The sequence below is a fragment of the Diadema setosum genome, chromosome 9, assembly GCF_964275005.1.
Source record: "Diadema setosum chromosome 9, eeDiaSeto1, whole genome shotgun sequence".
Classification (NCBI taxonomy): Eukaryota; Metazoa; Echinodermata; class Echinoidea; order Diadematoida; family Diadematidae; genus Diadema; species Diadema setosum.
Genome location: NC_092693.1, coordinates 28,810,771 through 28,833,608, shown reverse-complemented (window position 1 = coordinate 28,833,608; position 22,838 = coordinate 28,810,771). Strand labels below are relative to the sequence as shown.

The 22,838-nt window shown below is 38.6% G+C and overlaps 1 protein-coding gene across 3 annotated transcripts in view; it reads left to right on the top strand.

Moving 5' to 3' along the window:
* LOC140232689 (neuronal acetylcholine receptor subunit alpha-6-like) overlaps positions 1-22,838 on the top strand; it is a 31,896-nt gene that overhangs the window by 5,981 nt on the left and 3,077 nt on the right. For all 3 annotated transcript variants that reach the window (XM_072312802.1, XM_072312804.1, XM_072312803.1), the window contains 6 exons: positions 2,406-2,493; positions 4,552-4,667; positions 5,380-5,424; positions 6,622-6,731; positions 16,702-16,834; positions 20,112-20,600. In XM_072312802.1, coding sequence (XP_072168903.1) covers positions 2,433-2,493; positions 4,552-4,667; positions 5,380-5,424; positions 6,622-6,731; positions 16,702-16,834; positions 20,112-20,600 — 954 coding nt within the window. In that variant the 5' untranslated portion in view covers positions 2,406-2,432. The remainder of the gene's footprint in view (positions 1-2,405; positions 2,494-4,551; positions 4,668-5,379; positions 5,425-6,621; positions 6,732-16,701; positions 16,835-20,111; positions 20,601-22,838) is intronic.

Genomic DNA, 22,838 nt, shown 5'->3' with positions numbered 1-22,838 from the left:
ATTATTTCCAAAGAAGGGGATACAACAATACTGTGTAGGCTGATTTAATGTATCCTTCAACTTTATTGATTCATGTAAAAGAGAAAGGATAAAGAAAGAAATGCAAACAATGGAGTTGTGTCTTGTGAAACATTATGTAGATCATTATCAGTGTACACAAAGTGTTCTATTTCATTTGGAGTCAATAACACTACTGTGCATGCAGGGTATATAGACAAGAAGAAGAAGAAGTAAAATAATAACATTTACATAACAACGCTTTAATGACTTGGTTCTGTGATTGTGATGTTTAGATGGAAGATGGAGCGAAAAAACTAAAAAAAAAACAACAACAACAACAACAAAGAAACTATGGAATAATCGGAAGATACAACTTTGGAAGATCGGTAGAGGTAGAACAATACCCACGTATGTGCCCATGCAACTGGAGCAATGTGGTGGAGTTTGGAGGCCTCATACTTTATGAAAAAGGGGAATGACATCCGAACATAATTCTTTCTTTCTTCTTTTTTTTTTAATGAAACGTACACATTTCCTCGTCTTGCTACAACCAAAATCATGTTACGGAAATATTATTTATTCCTCATGCGATATGAAAGAGAAAAGTCGTAGTGCTCATTTATTATGCTCAAAAGAAAAAGAAAATTATCATGTCGAATTTCCTTTGTTTGTTTTGCAGTGATGTCACGAACTGTAGTCTATACTGGCAGCACCAAAACTTTAAACATTAACAACTTTTGAGCATATCATGCAATTATTTCCCTCAAACTTCGCCTGTGTGTTTTGTTTTTTTTTTTTGATAATGCTGCATTCGCTCGATCCACATTACAAGTGATATTTGACCATCACCCCCCTTTTCAAAAGCCCTGGGTTCTCATGATCGCTATAAGCAAGATGTTTAACCCACTTTGTCCCTCTCGGCAGAAGGAATTGCTTGTAGCTGTAATTGCACTGCTGGAAACCACGTTTTATGTATGTTAGGCTGCACATGTTGGGAGAAGTAAGGGAAAGACATTAGTTTCAATTCCTGTCAACGACCGACTCCACACGTGAGGTTAAGTTTAAGGACAAGTTCACCTTTATAGACATGTGGGTTGAGTGAATGCAGCAGTATTGGTAGAACACATCAGTGATAGTTTGAGAAAAATTGGACAATCCGTTCATAATTGATGAATTTTTGAAATTTCTGCTAAGTCACGGCTGGATTAAAAGACTACTATAGCTTGTAATGTCACATGTGTACAACGATATAAAGAAAGAATAAAGAAAATTCAACAAATTTTCATTTTTCTCGCATCACAAAAGAACACTCGACTTCTGTCTTTCAGAAGGTAGGGGGAATAATATAACCCTTAACATACGTCAGTAAAAAGTCGAAGAAAAGTGCACTTTATTCAAAAAGTAAAGTTTTGTGAAATTCTCTTCTTATTTTCGTTATATCGTTGTACGCATGTGACATCATACACCGTAGTAGTCTTCTCATCCAGCACTGACTGCGCAGACACTTTAAAGATTCATAACTTTTTAATGGATTGTCCCATTTCCCTCAAACTTTCATTAATATGTTCTACTAATATTGCTGCATTCACTCAATCCTTATGTATATGAAGGTTGACTTGTCCTTTAAGCAGTACTAGAATGTATACACTTTCAACAGTCACTGCAAAAAAGCATGTGTAGATGTGAAGAAGTCGATTTGACTTCCAAACACTCATGCTCGATGTACGGCATGACATTTTGCCTCGACTATTTTGCTATATAGTTGCGAATTTCATCACTAAATGACTCGTATCAAGTTTGCACAAATGATTTGTCTGTCAGTATGTGTGAATGTCATTGACATCTGCATATAGTTAATTGTAGCGTGTTTATATAAACTTTAAAAATTGATAACTTGTGAAGGGATTGTCAGTGGTGTGTTCTACTAATACCACTGCATTCACTCAATCCATGCATATAATACTGTGAACTCGTCTTTTACTATTAGTCAAAGAGAACAGTGGAAACGATGGCAAATGAAAGAGCGATGACGCAATATTAATGATGAAGTAACACTCATGGTGATATAGTACAACTGGTGATCCGTATTCATACCATCGTTTTAATTATCAGCATTGCCAAACTTTCAGAATTCCTTTCATTGCCGTTATAACCATACTCCTCTATTTCTCTGAAAAAAAAAAAAGTAAAATAAAATCTTCGATAAAGAGCGTTTTTGTTGTTTTGGGGTTTCTGCTGTTTTATGTTTATCTCCTTCTTGTACCAGCAGTGGTTGCTTAGAAATTGTCATCATGCCTTTGTTGTTGTTGTTGTTGTTGTTGTTGTTGTTGTTGTTGTTAACTCAAGGTGCAATGGGCAGTTCAATCATCTTGCCATTCTTGTTATATTTCGATTTTTTTTTTCAGACGTGACATCAAACACATTCCATCAAGATGATGTCTTTGTGTGCTGTTGCTATTAGTTTGGCTCTTTTGAGTGGTGCCACCTGCCAAGGTTTGTATTTAATAATCCTCCACCATCCTCCTTTCGAGATTTTAAATATCTTCTAGGCCTATACTTTGTTCCCTCCTTTGGCAATAATTGTAGTCTTGTTCAACTGTAGAATTGTCCTTAGTTTCTGTGTAGTTTTGGGAGATTAGAAGCATATTGGTTTAAGTTAATTGATAATGATGCAGTGTTCTCTGTAAGGAATTCATTCGTATGCTCGGTGCTCATGATTCAATAGCGGCAACCGTACATTGTATCATACTCTTATTTTCTTGTCCACCTAGAGTTGTGAAATTCTTACACACGTTTTCGTGTGTTACTATTTGTGTGAGAAAGGGAGACAGTCAAACTTGCTGGTGCAAATGGACCTTTGATCCAGAGCATTCATTTCAGCTTGAAAGATACACTCGTCGCGTTTGCATATCACACGGTCGAATAAACACACGGACAAACGAAGAAAATGGGGGGAAAAGATGGCGGGAAGTGCTAAAGTGTGTTATAACAAGCAAAGCACTCAGGGGGGAAATAACATGTCGCCTGCAGTGAAGAGAATAACTGCGTCCATAAGTCCAGACACGTAGCTAGGACTTCTTTTTTTTTTTTTTTTTTTTTTTTTTGGCGGGGGGGGGGGTTCAAAATTGAAAACAGATATTTTTGAAGCGACCAAACGGGATAGGTATTCATCTTTTTTTTTTCTTCTTTTACGACCCCCCCCCCCCCCCAGCTGTAGTCTTCTTTCTTTCAATGCCAATCAGGAGAACACGGGGGGGGGGGGGTGCTCTCTCATTGGTAATTTGGTAAAAAATGGAAGTCATTATGGATTTGGGTAAAGTCAAGAAAGAAACTCGAAGAAATGACGACGATTGGCCGGATGCCTTTGAGTCAATATGACACCTTTTTTTGTGTGTGTGTCGTTTTGTTTTGTTTTTAAAGGAAATTACGTTTGCTTAAGTAATAGATATGAGTAAGATACTGAGGTTATCTTTTTGGGTGCTGTTCGTTTTTCCGAAGGTTTGTTATTCCGAAGGTTCGTTTTTCCGAAGGTTCGTTAATCCGAAACACACAAATTCCCTATACAGGTACGTTAATCAGAAAAATGAAAAAGGGTTCGTTAATCCGAACATTTGTGGCGTTATTCCGAGGGTTCGTTGATCCAAAAATGAAATTCGGAATAACGAACCTTTGGAATAGCGAACCTTCGGACTAAAGAGCCTTCGAAATAACGAACCTTCGGAATAACGAACTGTAACCATTTTTTTTTTCAGGTTCAAGTTCAAGTTTTAGAATTTTAGCATTCTACAGCAAAGTTGGCAATACAACGCTGAATTCATAGATCCTTTCACTTTCAATTTGTTCTTCAGAATTGGTTGAATTTTGGTTGAAAGAATGCTTGTGACTATTGAGGAAAATTGTAGAAAGCATGAGATGCTCTTTGATGATATGTATGCCATTAAATGGATAAATGTGTTTTTGAAGAAAAATATTTTTGAGTTTGCTCAAGCTTCATCATACCATATTGTTAATATAGAGGGAAATCTGAACTCAAATGATTACTTCATAAAGAGATTACACTGTAGAAAAAACACACTAGATTTTACATAAATTCCAATACTGATAAAACGTACCTCATTGAAAAAGTAATATAAAACAGGATCTGTTATTTCATTTGCAGAAGAATCACATGCGATAAAAAAAATGGAGCATATTTTTATGACATTTCTGAAAAAGAATCTATGGAAAACTCACTTAAGACCTTAGTATATAAGCTATGTTGAAGAGTACAGATAGAGATGAAACCTTGTTCATAAGATAATTATTGTATTTATGCTAAGTTTTCATATACTAGTCACTAGCGGGGAGGAGCTCGCTTCTGTGTTCTCGATAGAAATGTGTAGTCTTCAAATGGTAACATTTTTCGATGCATGCATACTGTCATCATTGTGACAAAATTGTCGCTGCGAGTAAGATATTCGTGAAATGGGAGCTTTGTGACAATAATAATATGATCTTAAATAATTGTCCCCGCCCCGTCGTCTGATTTTCCCCCTTCGTTCATTCCTGCAGACCACAAGCGGCTGAGAGATGATCTCTTTAGTAACTATGACAAGGATCTCATTCCGCACTTTGACAAAATGCACAACATTTCGTTTTCACCGACATTGCGAGCCATCGCAGATGTTGTGAGTATTTTCATTTGATTGAAGAACATAATATTATCATCATTATTATCATCATTATTATGGTCATAGATCCCATCATGTCAATATTATGTCTACTATGCATAAATCCAAAAGGCTGTTATCAGTTGCCTGATGTAATGCGATCATGAACGTGGCGCTGCATTTCAAAACATTCGAGAGCACTGAGAAATAATGTTTTCAATATCTATGAATAACCTGAGCTTCATATAGTCCTGCATACCTCCCTGAGTCTCCATAAGTTTATTGGAAACTTTAGGGTGAATAATCAACAGTTCATTTCAATTCCCTTTAGATTAATTTTCATTTTTCGACAGAACATAGCATACACTTCATTCTCTTTTCTGTGAGTAAAAAAAAAATGTTGTAAACGGCACATTGCGAAAGACAAAGAGTTTACAACGATTTAGCAAATAAACAAATATCATTTTGTCATTTTTTTTCTGGTGTGTTATGTTTTGTCGAAAAACGGAACTAAATTTCTCACAGTTTCGCTGATGTTGTTTGTTGAGCAGATATCTAGTTTATTTAGTGTTCTGTACTATAGAGTTGTGGTCTTAATATAACTGATTTGGTAGACTGTTTTGTTATCTTTATAAACGTATGTTTTGTTTTATTTTTTAACGTGTAATTGCGCTTACAATTCAGAAATTAACCTGATTGTTTTTTTTTTTTCCTTTTCTTGATTTTGCAGGAACTATTCAAAGGCAGAATTGAAATTGATGTGTGGGAGACGTTGGTGAGTCAAAAAAGAAAAAAAAAAACCCAACAACAACAAACCAAACAATAATTTTATTGGAAAATGTTGACGTTCCAAGATTCTTCATTGTTGTTGTTGTTGTTTTTTTTTTTTTTTTTTTTTTTTTCGGTAGCTCTCTTCGTACCTTCAATAGTAGTCTTACTACAAGACCCTTGGGATATTTTTACTACTGTCTTTCAAGAACAAAGAAAGTCAAGCAGTGAGTCTCTTGTTGTTTCTCGCGTGATGGCCCTCTATCTGTACTCATTTTCCCTGCAGGGCATTAAATTACACTAGTGGCAATGTGCACCTGGGCAGAGACTCCAACCCCAAGCACCTTCTGATCTGGAGGTTCTCCCGCCTGAAACCCCTAGCAAACGGGAGACTCCAACTCATGTGCGCGAAGTTCCTTGTGGCCGGGGTCCAGCTCTAGGGTTCTAGATGCTTTCTCGTGCTATCTAAGGCTTGTTTTTAAATATACGATAACACTAAGTATTAGAAATTATTTCATGCGGGAGAAATTAGATCTCAAGCGGGAGAACAGGAGATTTTGCAAAAATGGGCTTTCGGCGGGAGATCTCCTGTCGAAAGAGGGAGAGTTAGAGTCTCTGCCTGGGGCTTCAAAATGTATGTGTCTGTGTGCTACTGGTTGATTGTATTCGATGAGACTCATGAGCTGCATTGGAGAGAGAGGGAGAGAGAGAGAATAATGGTATACAGAAGCATGCAAAAAACTCGTATATATAGATTATGGTATGAAAAACTTGATACAGCCAACCTATAGACAATTCCCTCCCCATGATAATTCAAACATATTATATATCCATCTATCTATCAATCTATATCTATCTATCTATCTATCTGTCTGTCTATCTATCTATCTACCCATCTATCTATCTATCTATCTATCTATCTATCTATCTATCTATCTATCTATCTATCTAATCTATCTAATCTATCTATCTAAACACATGGAATCTTGATCATTATGAATAACATCTTTTATGTATATCACATAATGATATATCTTCGCACATGATAATTCATACAGTCTTTATATATCCCCAGTAACAAAATAGAGATCCTATGCAATTGCTGCATGCTGAAGACAGCCTGATGATCATAACAAAAATATTTCCCCCCTGCAAGTACTCCAAATTTCCATCTTTTTTTTCACAACACTAATGATGATTCCAGATGTGGAGCGACTCCCGCCTGGTGTGGAATCCGGAAGACTACAGCAACGTGGACGTGTTGAGGATTCCCATCTCTAGTTTGTGGAAGCCTGATGTCGTTTTGTACAACAGGTATATAAGATAGATATGATTGGTTCTTGATCACATCACGTTGTTGTTTTTTTGTAGTTGTGTTGAACCGTTAAGCACACTTGCTTCGCTTTTTTATTTGCTTGTTTACTTTTTGCAAACGTATGAGTATGACATTATGCAGAATTATAGCATGTTACCAAATTTATCATTATGAAGGATGATTACAGACTGGGGAGAGGCGATTTCCCTCTGTTATACAGAACAGACATGCAACATGGAATCAAACAAAATATGAGCATTCTTTCTTTTTTCGTTGACTGAGATAGACTGGTGAAATGGTAGTGAAGGCTAATTCTGAGGTAACATTAGTCTATCTTAAGTTACGACTGGTAAAGCCAGAAATATCCCATCCGTGAACTTTTACATGGATGGGAACACAGCACCACTTTGACACACAGAAGGCGGAAGTTTGAGAAAGAATTTTAGGGAAGGATCGAGCCCTTGTGGAGCCGGGAAATGTGCAAACGCCGGGAAATGTGCAAACGCCTGGAAATGTGCAAACGTCTCGCCGGGAAATGTGCAAACGCCGGGAAATGTGCAAACGTCTTGCCGGGAAATGTGCAAATCTCTAAATTTCATCAACGGGAAATGTGCAAACGTGACGCCGGGAAATGTGCAAATGTTCAATTTTGCCGGGAAATGTGCAAAACGTCGCAGGGAAATGTGCAAACCATTCATTTCACCTATATTATGTAGAGATGGAAGAGAAACTCTCAATCAAAGCTGCGCACGAACCATTACCATCTTTACCACCTGTCTTAGCGACCATCTGTCTTTTTATGCCTCCGCCACGAAGTGGTACCGGAGGCATTATGTTTTCGGGTTGTCCGTCCGTCCGTCCGTACGTCCGTCCGCTTTCGTTTACGCGGTAACTTGAGTAATATTGACTGGAATTTTACCAAACTTGGTCCAAGTATAAAGTATGATGGGGTAATTATTTGATAAGATTTTGGGTGAAATCGGCCTAAGGTCAGAGGTCAAAGGTCAAGGTCAAATCATGAAATTGTATCCGTTTACGCGATAACTCAAGACTGGATCGAGCAAATTTCACCAAACTTTGTCGGAGGATGATGTATGATGGGACAATTACTTGATAAGTACTCTAGTGAAATCGGACAGAGGTCAAAGGTCAAAGATCAAGGTCAAATCCTAAAATGTATCTGTTTACGTGATAACTCAAAACTGGATGAAGTAGCTTTCACCAGACTTGGTCCAAGGATGATGTATGATGAGACAATTAGTTGAGTAGATCTTAGTGACATTGGCAAGAGGTCAAAGGTCAAAAGGTCAAGGTCAAATGCTAAACATGTTGCTATTTCCCCCATATCTATGCAATGCCCAAAGGTATTTTCTTCAAACTTAGTGTAGACATGTACTACTGCGTAAAGATTCTCCAAAGAGAGTTTCATGTCATAAGGTCAAAGGTCAAAAGGTCAAAGGTGAGTGAAAATGTTGCAATATCACTTTTCTCGCAAATGGTTCAATGTATCTTCATGGAACTTGGTGCATACGCATGTACTGACTGGCAGGGATTATCTAGGGAATTTAGGGGTCGTGGGTCAATAGTCAGGGGGTCAAAGGTCAAGGTCAACTCCTCAAAATTTTACTATTTCCCTCATATACTAGTATATGCAATGCTTGCATTATTAGTTTTAAAACTTAATATATACGTGCATTACCTAATGGAGATTTTCCGGGAAATTTCCAGCCAGAAGGTCAAAGGTCAAAGGTTAAGGGTCAAGGGCCAGGTTTCAATGCCCCCCCCCCCCAAAAAAAAAAAAAAAATATTCCACATTTTTAGCATCTTCTCGAAATATCTATGAGGGATTTTCCCCAAACTTGACAGATAGCAAGATTATGGTAATAATTATGATCTTAATTTGTTCAAATGAGCCTCCCCCCCCCCCCCTTCCCCCAACGCCGAAGGGGGGGGGGGGGGGGGGTTGAAGCTTCAACGTCCCTAAACTCTGGAATTTAATCTTCTTCTGTCAAACCGATAAAGATAGAGCTAAGTTAGTGTTATGAAGACACAGCGTTAATGAATGAAATTTCGTGTTTGGTTATGGCGCGGATCAAGGGGTCTCCAGATCGAGGGGGTGAGGGCAAAGAGAGGAATTTTCCACATTTTCAGCACCTTCTTGAAAAATCTACGACAGATTTTCACCAAAATTGGCAGATTGCCTCTTTACGGTTTCTTAAATTTGTTAAAATGAGCCCCCTCCCATACACACACACACACACACACACTGCTTAAGGGGGGGGGGGGGGTTGAAGCCTCGGCGTCCCTAAACTCAATTTTTATCTTCTTCTGTCAAACCGGAAAAGAGAGCTTAGTTAGTGCTATGAAGACATTGAAATTTTATTTCACGTTTGATTGTGGCGGATCGAGGGGTGTCTTTATCGGGGAGGGGGGGGGGTTGAGGGGGAGGAGGGGGATTTTCACATATTTTGCGTCCTCTTGAGAAATCTTTGACGGATTTCCACGGAACGTGAGAGGTAGCATCTCTAGGGTAATAGAATCCCACTTTGTTCGAAGGGGCAACAAGTCCAAGTTGTTCCCCTTCCCCAAAGCTAGGGATAAGACCAGGGTAGCCCCCACGTCATTTAGTAAGCAGAAGTGAAATTTCATCAAAGTATAGATCTACCTTCTAAAAATGTGATAAGATTGTGTTCTATTACTCTTGTTTGTATAGAAAATTTCTTTAAAAAGTATGTATTCCGTTTTTTTTCCATATGTATAGGGTTTTCAATAAAATTCTGAATTCCACCCGAACGACCCCACGCCCCTCGTGTTGGTCCCTTTCAAGTTCAAGGGGCGGAGATGAGGGGGGGGGGGTTCCATCTCCTCCCACCATGCCCACTTTAGAGTTGGGGCAGTGCTCATTTAGACAAATTGAGGTCATATCACCAGATAAAGCTTGGCAAATATCTAGTATATAAGGGTTTCAAGAAGAAGCTGAATATGTGACAAATCCGCCTCCGCCGCACTTAACATTAATATTCATTAATTAACTTACCATAACAGGCACCAGCACTCTATTAGCTCCATTATTTCTGTGCAGAAGTGTTTTTTTTTTTTTTTTTTTTTTAAGCTGATATATGATTTTATTATCCGAGGGATGCGTCTTGAGTTTTCAGGAAAAAGACAAAAATTGTGAAAATTAAGCCTCCTTCCTACCCACTCACCTTTTTTGGGCATTCCTTCATCTGTCATTGTAAACTTGAGCCTACATCATGCATTAACTGTATTTACAGTACTATCACCATAAAGATGCTATGGCCAAGTTTGGTGAAAATTCGTCATAGATTTTTCAAGAAGATGGAGAAAATTGTGAAAATCCCCCTCCTCCCCCTGGTTACAGTTCGTTATTCCGAAGGTTCGTTATTCCGAAGGCTCTTTATTCCTAAGATTCGTTATTCCGAAGGTTCATTGTTCCGAATTTCATTTACGGATTAACCAGTCTTCGGAATAACGAACCTTCGGAATAACGCCACAAATTTTCGGATTAACGAACCCTTTTTCATTTTCGGATTAACGAACCTCTGGGTATAGGGACTTTGCGTAATTCGGATTAACGACCCTTTGGAATAACGTACCTTCGGAACAGCGAACCTTCGGAATAACGAACAGCACCCCCTCCCCCTCACCCTCACCTACCCCCGATCAGAGCACACCTAGACCCGCCATAATCAAACACGAGATTTCGGTCATTAATGTCTTTACAGCACTAACTTTTTCGGTTCGACAGAAGTAAAAAAAAAAAATCAAGAGAATAGGGACTCTGCCCCCCCCCCTCCTCGTCGGCGGAGGGGGGGAGGGGGATTCAATTAAAAAAAAAATAAGACCGAATCACCATAAATATAATATCTGCCAAGTTTGGCAAATATCCGTCATATATTTTACAAGACTATGCAGAAAATGTGGAAAATCCCCCTCACACCCCTTATCAGCGCGCTCCTGGACCCGTCATAATCAAACCTGAAATTTTAGTAACTGTAGTGTCTTCATATAACGTAGTTCCATATTCTTCGGTTCAACAGAAGAAGATTACAGATTCCAGAGTTTAGGGACCTAAAACTTCAACTCCTCCCCCCCCCCCCCCCCCCCTCTGGCGGTGGGAGGGGGTGGAGCTCAGTTTACCATATAAGGCCATATCACCGTAAAGATGGTATCTGCGAAGTTTGGTGAAAATCCTTCTTGGGATTTATCAAGAAGATGCAGTAAATGTGTACAATCCCCCTCCTCTCCATCACTTCCCCTCCCCCCACCCCCAATCAGGGCACCCCTGGATCTGCCATAATCAAACATGAAATTTCAGTCATACAAGGCACTAACTTAGCTCTATCTTCTTCTTTTTTTTACGACAGAAAAAGACTACTAAAAATCCAGAGTTTAGAGACTCTGAGGCTTCAACTCCCCCCCCCCCCCCCCTTTCGGCCGGGGGTGGGGGGGGGGGGGGGAGGATTGGGGGCCAATTTCAATTCATAAAATCATATCATCGTAATGAGGCTATTTGACAAGTTTCGTGAAAATCTGTCCTAGACTTTTCAAGAAGATACTGACAATGTAGAAAATCCCTCTCCTCCCCTCACCCCTTCCCCCGCGATCCGGACACCCCTGAATCCGTCATAATCAAACATGCAATTTCAGTCATTAATGTCTTCATAGCACTAGTTTAGGGACTCTGAGGCTTCAATTTGAAGACTCCTCCCCACTTATGTCCCCGTGCCCTGCCTCCCTGGATCTGCCATTAAACGTGAATTCCTGTCATCAATATCTTTAACCCTAAAAGGGCGAGGGGGGGGGGGGCGGAATCCGCCCCCCTCGACGTTTCGCGCTATAAATCTGTAACGCGAGAAGGCCTCGTCGCGAGGCTTCTTCATTTTCTTTGTTCAAGTCTCGCGCAACTTTTGAGACCAAATTTGCAACGTCCGCGCATACTTTTGCGAAGCCACGCCCATTTTTGTAACGGAATGTCGCCCCAAAACGGGCACAATTTTGTGATTTTGTGTACGTTTCCTATGGAAAATAATGTTCTGTCATGAAAGTCATAAAAACCTGATTATTTTTACAATTAATCACTTTCATTTATCAATTTTGTGCTAATTATGGTAGAAGAGTGGTCAGTGACAATTTCCAATGAAAAAACAAAAAAAGCCAAAAGTTAAAAAACAAGGAAATACATAAGAAATTCTGAAAACAATGAAATAAATAAGAATTGAAATGAGTTTTGGAAGTTTATGTGAGGTAAAATTGTTGAATATGCAAAAACAGATTTACAGATCAAAAATTAGACTCTCAATGCTTTTAATTAGGCTAAAATATCATCTTGAGCTTAATTTGCATAATTAATTAATTAAAATTAAAAATTGATTGTTTCACAAAATCTTATGACACAATCTTCTAGAGTATGACGTGGGTCTCACGCATGCGAAATTTTATCGCTATCGCACCACCAATGGCCGAGATCTCATGGGGGGGGGGGTGGGGGGGGGTGGGGGGGGGGCGGAGTCCATCCCCTCCCCCTCCCCTCCCCCCCCCCCCCCCCGCGGTCTGAGCACAGCCAAAAAAGCCCGGCCCCTTTAGGGTTAAAGAACCATCCTTGCTCATTCTTATTTGGTTATATAATACAAGAAGAATTTCGGCGACGTTTTGCACATTTCCCGGCAAAATTGAACTTTTGCACATTTCACGGCGTCACGTTTGCACATTTCCCGTTGATGAAATTTGCACATTTCCCGGCGAGACGTTTGCACATTTCCCGGCGTTTGCACATTTCCTGGCAAGACGTTTGCACATTTCCCGGCGTTTGCACATTTCCCGGCGAGACGTTTGCACAATTCCCGGCGTTTGCACATTTCCCGGCGTTTGCACATTTCCCGGCTCCACAGCCCTTCAGAATACAGGTGGGGCATGCAGGAAAATAGTGTACCATGCTTCTGTCCCTGTAACAAGCAATAAAGGTGCGCCAGATTGAAAGACACGGAAATATATCAATTTCAATTTGAGCGCAAACAGTGTCTTTCGAAGTGGTACAGAACGACACTGTATTGTAATAAGTGTGTCATTGTATGCTGCTTTGCACACAGAGAGAATATAATATTGCAGTTTGTATAATCGGCGGTCTTATGAATACAGAACATAATAATTTCAAAGAGATTGCACACTCTCCAAAGGCCTGAGAATAACTAGTCGGCGCGGACTAAGATCAATAAAGGGGGTAGTCAATATCGTTCATAACTTACCGGGCCCCGTTTCATAAAGCTTGTTATCAGTGACAAGTTGTCATAGTTGTTATAAACTACTAAAATCCTTGCATCTGATTGGCTAAGAGCAAATTTGTCACTGAAATGTGGCAGTTATCACTGATAGAAAGTTTTATGAAACGGGACCTGGGTCTTATGATTCATCCACTTCCCGTATATACAAGAACGCTGCACTATCATAGGCAAGGTATAACGTAGACGAAGATATCATAGTTGGCGACAAAATCCTTAGTCCTTCTGTTATAGCTTGCTATGTTTGAATCTTCATTTCCAAATACACTCAGTCTTACCAACTGATGAAGCGGTTCTCCCCCTTTTTGTTCTGTTGTTTCTAATAAGTCTAAGCATCAAATCTACAAGAGTCCATTTCCATGAAAATACTATAGCGAGTCAGGTGGAATGTATCAGAAGAAGTATGTAGAATTAGAAGTCTGGTACTCATAAAAACCATCCTATGGCGACCAAGGGGAGGATGAATCATACTGCCAATTGTTCCCACGTACAATACTTTAGGGCTTTACTTTTTTTCCTACAATCTTCATGAAAATAACGGATGTCATCGATCCTTAGCAAAACATCACTATTGCTTCAGCGTGTAGCACCAGTGGTGTTCAGACAGAAGACGTCAATCGATTGTTATTGGCCAGAATTGGTCAGACATATGCAGGGGATGATAATTCAACATGCCAGAAATAGAGAGAAGCATCGTGTTAGCAAATTCCTGAGAAACTAATACGATGAGAATGAGGAATCGAACATGGTATATTCGAATTCCTGAGAGTACGTGTGACATGGATACCTATACACGGTTACAAACGAGGACACGCTTTTGTCGGGATCCTCACACCATGATTGTACTGTTTAACTGTATTATCATATTATATACAGACTGGACGTTTGAATAGAACAAACAGAACAATTCAAGGAGTAAGGAATTTAGTATCGTAAAAAAAAAAAAGAAAAACAGTTTCCCTCTTACAGGCATCTCTTCCGTCCTGATTTATTTCTTTCCCGTGAAGAAGAGAAGACGGGGAACCTCTCTTCTCATTTTTGAGTTCATAATTATGATGGGCAAACACAATGCAAACAACCCACTGTCAACATACGAATAAAAAGGGATCCTTTTGTCAACCCCGGATGAATGGAAAGGTCAAAAAAGAGCGAACACACTCGAGGTTACCGGGTCGTGGAATGGTACGAAGTATGACTTTACTCCTCCTATTCTAGTAGGTCCTACTTTACCCATTCATTGTCACCACTGATGTCAAGCAATTGCTGCCTGTAAATACTTATTTCGTTCCTCCTTTTCTATTAATTGTTATATATCTAATCTATCCATAACGTCCTCTTGATCTCAGGTGTGTACTGCGGTATTATTCGTTGAAATGATCCATATAATACCACTTATGAGTTAAACATCGCATGGATGAATTCGTCTCTCTTATTCACGTCTATTTCGGATCCAAAGTTTATCAGTCGTATAGTCGTGAGTCGTATATTATGAGCGGCGGGCTTTACATTTCATATGGAATCGTTACTCTGCCTTTTCTACTTGCTATTTATGAATTCCCTTAGTTTTTGACGTTTTGCACATCAGAAAGAGACCAACGTAAAGATACAATTCTCTTTTTTTTTGGTATAGGAATTGTATATGTCTTGTTTGTATGTATGCCAATAATTCATCATTAAACACCCTGCATATCACTATACACATGTACATTGCGAAAGGAACTGAGCCGTATAATGCGTCATAAGAGGGAACATTGAGATCTGGTATGCAACGTTTAGAATTTCGTAAACAACTTTTCTGATCACACTGCTTTCCAGAAAGTCCAAACTGAGAATTTTTTAAACTGTAATCTGCAGAATGTTTGAAGGAAAGTCATCTTTGCTCAATAATGCCTGAAATAGACGAGGGATAAAAATGATGGAAGATTTCTGACTTCCCTGCTGTAGCCTGTGATGATACTAGTTTAAGCCTTTGTGAGTTTGTCGGTGGGTGTACTCTGCTAAATGCCTTCGTTATCATAAAACTGAAGAAGATATTCTGTCGCCTCATACACCTCACCAACATAGCAAGATGTTGTAAAGGAGATTTGTTTCATGACAGGGTTGTCATACGGAGCCTCTTTGAAATATTTCACCATAATTTTCAGTGCTCTACGTCTGATCAGATATTGCAAGAAAAATTGTGAGCGCGTCATACTGAAAAAATGGTTCCTTGCGTGGGATCACAAAACATGAAACAATGTGCATGGTTATACATTGCACTTATCCGCTGTCGTTTTCTTACGGATCGTTCCATCTCATGTGGTATAAGGTGGGCCTTATGGTCATAGCGTATAGACTTAATATGATTTTGACAGATGGCAACCAGCGAAAAGAGAGAGGAGTTTCCCCGCCATTTGGATCAGTCAACGGTGCTCTTTTAGATGGATAATTCGTATTTTAGCGAAGAATATGTTAAAAAGTCGTTCGTTAAGAAATCCCATTCTAATATTATATTTACATGTATTTAAACAAAAAGATTACAGGAGATCAGCAAAAATTTCGGGATATAGAATCCCCCCCCCCCCAAAAAAAAAAAAGAAAAGAAAAGGAGAGAAGATATGAATTGTAAACAAGTTTAGGGAATCAGATAAACTAAGAACTCTTTGTCGATTATCGTTGAGCAGCTTTCCTTTGGGTTTGTACACACAAGATTACCAATTTTCACTTTTCTACCGATTTTTTGTTTTTACTTATTATATATTTTAATTTAGACAAGTTGTTGGTATAAAGTGCATGCCTGTTTACAGAGTAACATGCTTCTTGTAAGCGGATAGGGCCTTTTTGAGGGAAAGAGAGAAATTAGAATTATTAAAATGTTTTGTACCAAACAAATTCAGAGCTGGTCAACTTCTAAATCACAGAGCTCCCAATCAATTATACTCTCTAAATCTATTCAGTTCAAAACTGTTCTTATGTGTCCAATTTAATTCCCAAATTTTCATTGATGTACTCCGATTTCTACAAAAACTTTATAAGGACTTATTGATAACATGAATACAAATTACCCTTTCTCGAGTGAGAGAGACACTGTTTTGCAATCGATCAATCAATCAGTCTATATATATATATATATATAGGCCTATATATCTAGTGCGAGAAAGAAATCACCTCTACAACAGCTTTTTGACTTCTCCTGAATTAATTAGAGTTATAACTCTCTGCCTCAAAAAAGGAACATGCGCATAAAGGGTTGAAAGGTTGGACCATCGGGTACTAGTATTCGAGCTTGGGTCTGCCTGAACCGCTATGACGTCTCCGTGGCCGAGCAGTTTAAGGCGTTGGCGTTCCATGCCAAAGACCCGGGTTCGATTCCCAATTTTTCAGCTCTTGTGCATTTCCGAGAAGGAGGAACAGTAAGAGGAATAATGATGTCAAAGCTACGCACCGATTTCTCCTTCCTTTCTCATATCTCACAATTGTTATACAAAAATGTTAAATTGACAGATTTTAATGGGCCGAATGGGCTACAAGAGAAGAGTTTGTGTCAAGCCTTGATATATATATATATATATATATACAGTGTATATATTTATTATTTATATATACATGTATTATATATGTATAATCCACTTGCACATGGCTATTGAGACTATAAACTGTGTCTTTTCTCTTTTCCTCCCCCGGATAACAGTGTAGAGACGACACAGAGTGTGACCGACATCCTAGCCTTGGTGTACGCTGATGGAACAATCTTCTACATCCAGCCACATAATATCAAAGCCCAGTGTGCCATGGATGTCTCCAGGTATCCATACGACGAACAGGTGAATACATGTATCGACCCTTTCAACGCGGGAACACATTTGGGTCTTTCAAAGATAAAAATGTACAGTGATTTTAAAATCACTTAAAGAATAACACGGTATAGGGATCGGACAAAGTCACCAGACCTGACCCTCTTGCTTGACTCTAATAATTCCACTTTCAAATGCCATTTTGATTTGATTTGATTTAATTTAATTTAACTTAACGTTTCTGGAACTTTCTTATGACAATAATTTTACCCCCCCCCCCCAAAAAAAAAAAAAAAAAAATATATATATATATATATATATATATATATTATACAAAATATGAAACTTATGGTCCATTGTCCCCGCCGAATGAGTTCGAGCAGGGGACTATGAAACGGGCTCCGTACGTGTGTGTGTCCGTGCGTGTGTCCGTGTGTCCGTGTGTGGGCCCGTGTGTGATCACAATGTTCAATTTGCTACTTCTCTGTCATTTATGAGCCAATTTTTATTCTGTTTGCTTTATATGATAGCCCTACATGGGAGCTTTGAAGCTTCTACACAGAATTTCAGTTGTGACCTTTGACATTGACCTTTGACCTATAATGTACATTTTGCTACAAAATGCTACTCCTTCGCCATTTCTAACCCGATTTCGATTCCGTTTGCTTTATGTGATGGCACTACGTGAGGGCTTCAAAACTTCTACACAGAATTTTGACCTTTGACTTCTTTGACCTTTGACCTTGATTTTTTACCTGTATTGTACATTTTGCTACAAAATGCTACTCCTTCACCATTTCTAACCCGATTTCGATTCCGTTTGCTTTATGTGATGGCACTACGTGAGGGCTTCAAAACTTCTACACAGAATTTTGACCTTTGACTTCTTTGACCTTTGACCTTGATTTTTGACCTGTATTGTACATTTTGCTACAAAATGCTACTCCTTCGCCATTTCTAACCTGATTTCGATTCCGTTTGCTTTATGTGATGGCACTAGGTGAGGGCTTCAAAACTTCTACACAGAATTTTGACCTTTGACTTCTTTGACCTTTGACCTTGATTTTTGACCTGTATTGTACATTTTGCTACAAAATGCTACTCCTTCGCCATTTCTAACCCGATTTCGATTCCGTTTGCTTTATGTGATGGCACTAGGTGAGGGCTTCAAAACTTCTACACAGAATTTTGACCTTTGACTTCTTTGACCTTTGACCTTGATTTTTGACCTGTATTGTACATTTTGCTACAAAAAGCTACTCCTTCGCCATTTCTAACCTGATTTCGATTCCGTTTGCTTTATGTGATGGCACTAGGTGAGGGCTTCAAAACTTCTACACAGAATTTTGACCTTTGACTTCTTTGACCTTTGACCTTGATTTTTGACCTACATTTTATTGTACATTGGCTACAAAATGCTACTCCTTCGCCATTTCTAACCCAATTTAGATTCCGTTTGCTTTATGTGATGGCACTAGGTGAGGGCTTCAAAACTTCTACACAGAATTTTGACCTTTGACTTCTTTGACCTTTGACCTTTATTTTTGACCTATATTGTACATTTTGCTACAAAATGCTACTTCCGGTGGGGACATATATTACGCACCGCGTAATTTCTGCTTTTCCTTGTTTTGATTTTGTGATACAAATCATTCTGATATGATACAAGTTCTTGAATTATATTTTATGTCACAAAATGTTTCATAGTATTACAGGGGTTGACACTTCAGCATAGCTTGAAAGTGTGGCACCAATAAATAAATCAATTCTCAAATTCTTGTCGAATGTGCGCCCATTTAAAAAATGTAGGAAGATGACCTCAAGAAATTTGCCGTTTGGTTTTTTTTTCTTTTCTTTTGACATGTGCATCGCAACGAAACATTAATAGCGCATGGCATAGAAGATGAAAAGATACTACTGAAAATTAACAATTGGATTACAACAATAATGACATGATCAGTAAGCATGTGATATGTTGCAATGATAATCTAAATAGGCGAAAGCATGGATGAACACAAAATATCTAAAATACCAGAAGATAAGTGACATAATGCCACAGTTGAAAACATGACCACGTGTTTTGTTAGTACTCATACTCATACTAAACAATTAAAAGAATAAAAAAAAAGAAGTCAAACTAATTGCAAAGTATTTTTTTTTTCGAATTAGGTACAGTATTGCATTCTCCGCAGTAATTCAATTTTGATGAAATATTATCGGGGTTTGGAATTGTCATCTTTCAATCATATTCTATTTACTATATATTATAGAAAAAGAAAATACAATTCCGTTTCGTCATTTCAATTGTATTGTTTATATGTAGCTTCCATTAAACTTTCCACAGTTCTTTAAGTATCACATCTTTTCACTATTTTTTTAAAGATTTGTTTCTACATTTTGGGATTAAAGTATCAAGGAAAGAGACCAATCACATTTGAATTTCAACAAAACCAACATTTGTCATCGAGCTGCGTTCTCCAATTCTCAAATTCCTCAATATCTTTTCCCCCAATTGACTCATCTGAATACTTAAACTAGCATGTCATAACCTCCGCAGTCGCTCTTTTCTATATTCACAATACAATCCAACAACATCAAAGATGGAACAGCACAGAATTATCAATTGTTGTTGCAAGTCTGTCCTAACAAACAAACAAACAAACAAACGAACAGTGAGTTTTTGCGGACCTATATTCAATTTTTCACTTTTTCTTTGATTATTATCAATTTGCGTCTGCAGCACAATGTCTTGTTTATTGCCTTCGTATGTGAAGTTTCCATGAAGATTTTCATAATTCCATGCATCTAATCTTTTGGTCAAATTTATTTGTATTGAAAAAGGAATGATTTTGTTGCATAACTCACTGTCAATTCCATCAGATGCAGCTGAAAAGTTTACCAAGGTAGTAGGAGTCGACACTGTAAGAAGTATAAAGTTCTTAGAGTTTTATAGGACTTATTAACAAGCTACATGTATTTACATTTTATTTCATGAACATAAAAGCTTTCATTCAGCAGCCTAGACCCTTTGCTTTGACCCTGCAAACCTATCGCTTCCTTTGAATGTTTAGGGCAAAATTCTCAGCTGTCGTGAAAATGGGTTTTCTATCATAACCTAAGTGCATTCAATTTCCGTACTTAAATGGGCGTTATACTCACTTGCAGCTATTTACACCAAGCGTTTGTTTTGTTTTGATTTTTGCTTTGCTTTGCTTTGTTTTGTTTTTGAGGATGTCGTGACGTTTTTCTGCGAGGGTTTGTATCTCTCTGAATCGTTTACAGTACATTATTATGTATTTATTTGCAGACATGTGAGCTAATATGGGGCTCGTGGGCACACCACACTGAAAACATCGCGCTCATAGTTCACAACAAGTTGGCTGGCTTCGACGAGATCCTCGACAACAAAAACTGGGATGTGATCGACTACAAGCTCGAAATGAATCGGAAAAAGTATGCGTGCTGTGAAGAATCTTACGATCAGATCAAAGCCACCGTCGTGATCGCCCGCAAGAACTCGAGCTCCCTCATCGGACCAGCTGTCATCACTGCCTGGCTGATCCTTGTCGTCTTCGTCCTGAGGCCCGAGGGATCGGGGGAGAGAGTCATCTTCGGCGGGGTCGTATTCATCGCCCTGGTCGTCCAGGCAATGGCGCTGAGCAGCGAGGTGCCAGCGTACATGACCACTCGGCTCGGTCGGTATCTACTGGCGAGCATGGTTCTCACTGCCATCATCACGCTAATCAACGCGGTGCTGTTCAGCTTCTATCGGCGGGACAGTCCTTCGCCATCAAAGGTGGGTTGTCTCTCGCATTGATAATTAGGTGATCCGAGTATCCTCTCGGATCACCTTCTGTATCTGTACTGATTCTTTCTTCTTTGTTTCTTTATTTCTCCTCAAAAGTTGTGCAGAGGTTAGCTCAGAAAGTCCTCTGCCTATCAATTTCAAAATCATACCATGTATGTATCATGTCACAAAGATGACAGATCTAATGTATCATAGTGATCAGTCGACCGTGACGTCACGATGACGTCATTATATGAAAACACATTTTCATTCATATCTCATTAATGGAATGCAAATTTTCAATGAAATTTACGTCACGTATATTTCAAGTCAAGCGCATTCTACTCATATTATCAAAATTCATATTCATTATTAAAACGTGCGCGTACGCGCGCGTTGAAATATTTGTATGCTCCAATCGAGCTCAAAATCTTTTTGCACACGTTTCAGACCATTTGGAGCATTTTTTGAAAAATTGAAAAAATCGGACGGACGCGTACGCGCGCGCACATATACGCACGCACAGCTCATATGCAATACAAATTTCCCGTTTTTTGACACGGATCAGATGCCTGAAATATCAAGTAATATTTTTACCAAGTTTCAAGTCAATCCGACTCAATATGACGTCATACGGGCCCGTCAAAGTTGAAATTCCGCGCGCGCGTCAATGGCGATATACAGTGCAACTATGCCAAAAAACCGCCAATTTGAAATCCGATTTTACTCGTCAGGGTGGACGGTGACCCCCTATTTTCTTTACATATTCTGAAAGCTGATGAGTTGTACATGTCATTTCATGGGGTGGCAATGCTGACAAAATGATTAAAAGATATCAAATTTCTTAATAAAGTAAAAAAAGTAAATTTTCAAAATGACGTCATCAAATTTCAAGTTTACTCGAGCGTATCTCACTTGTCCTTTGCCCATTTTCACCCAAATTTCAATATGTTGTAGCTTATGAACTGCTCTTTCACAAATGTAATTACACAATTTTGATTAGATGACGACATCACCTCGAAAAAATGGATTGAAAGTAACCTTGTCAAAATTTACCAGTTTACGTGTAATCTCTATGGGAGTGCAATTTTTATGGAAATGAAAATTGACATGACTATCTTTATCGAGCACTAGCTCACTTATGCTTCGGTGAATTTCTTTAAGATTTTAATATGTTGTAGCTGAGACGTAGGGCTATCGTGAGTGTGCCCTTCGTTTTTTCATATGTTGTCGGGATCACGTGAAAAAACTTGGTTGAAATTAAAGCTTATCTTCAATGTATTGAAATATTTCTTTCTTTCTCCAACTTTCTGTGCAATAACTCAAGAAAAACATACCCTATCACCACCATATTTTGCATATGTTTAGTTCATGTCACGAACATTACTTCACAAAATAACAACTACTTGATCAGACGCCATCTTGGGTATGTAAATTAGGGTCAAAGGTCATAAATGTTTCATCCTGTATCTTGGTAAATATATGTCGTATCTTTCTCATATTTTGCACACGTAAAGATCATGTTACAAGGATCATTTCACAAAATAACCACTAATTGCTCAGATGCCATCTTGGGTGTGCAGAATGGGGTCAAAGGTCATATGTACTTCTTTCTCAATCTTCGCTATTACGTGCTACCTCTCTATGGGAGGGAGTTTTTCTAGATGTGAAAATTGACATGACTATCTTTATCAAGCACTATCTCATGCTTCAGTGAATTTCTCCGAGATTTTAATATGTTGTAGCTGAAACTTCGTGCTATCATATCAGTGCCCTTTGTTTTTTTCACACGATGTCGATATCACGTCAAAATACTTGGTTGAACTTAAAGCTCATCAACGATGTATTGAAATATTTCTTTCTTTGCGCAACTTTCTTTGCAAAAACTCAAGAAAAACATGCTCTATCACCACCATATTTTGCACATGTTTAGTTCATGTCACCTACATTATTTCATAAAATAACGACTTCTTGATCAGACGCCATCTTGGGTATGTAAATAAGGGTCAAAGGTCATAACTGTTTCATCTTGTATCTCGGTGAATACCTGTCCTATCTTTCCCATATTTTGCACACTTATAGATGATGTCGCAAGAATCATTTCACAAATTAACCACTTTTTCCTCAGGTGCCATCTTGGGAGTGTAAAGGTGGGTCAAAGGTCGTATAAAATGTTGCTGTATCTTCGTTATCTAGTGTATACAGAATTTAGTACCAAGGATGGCAGATATGACTCTCTTTTCTAAA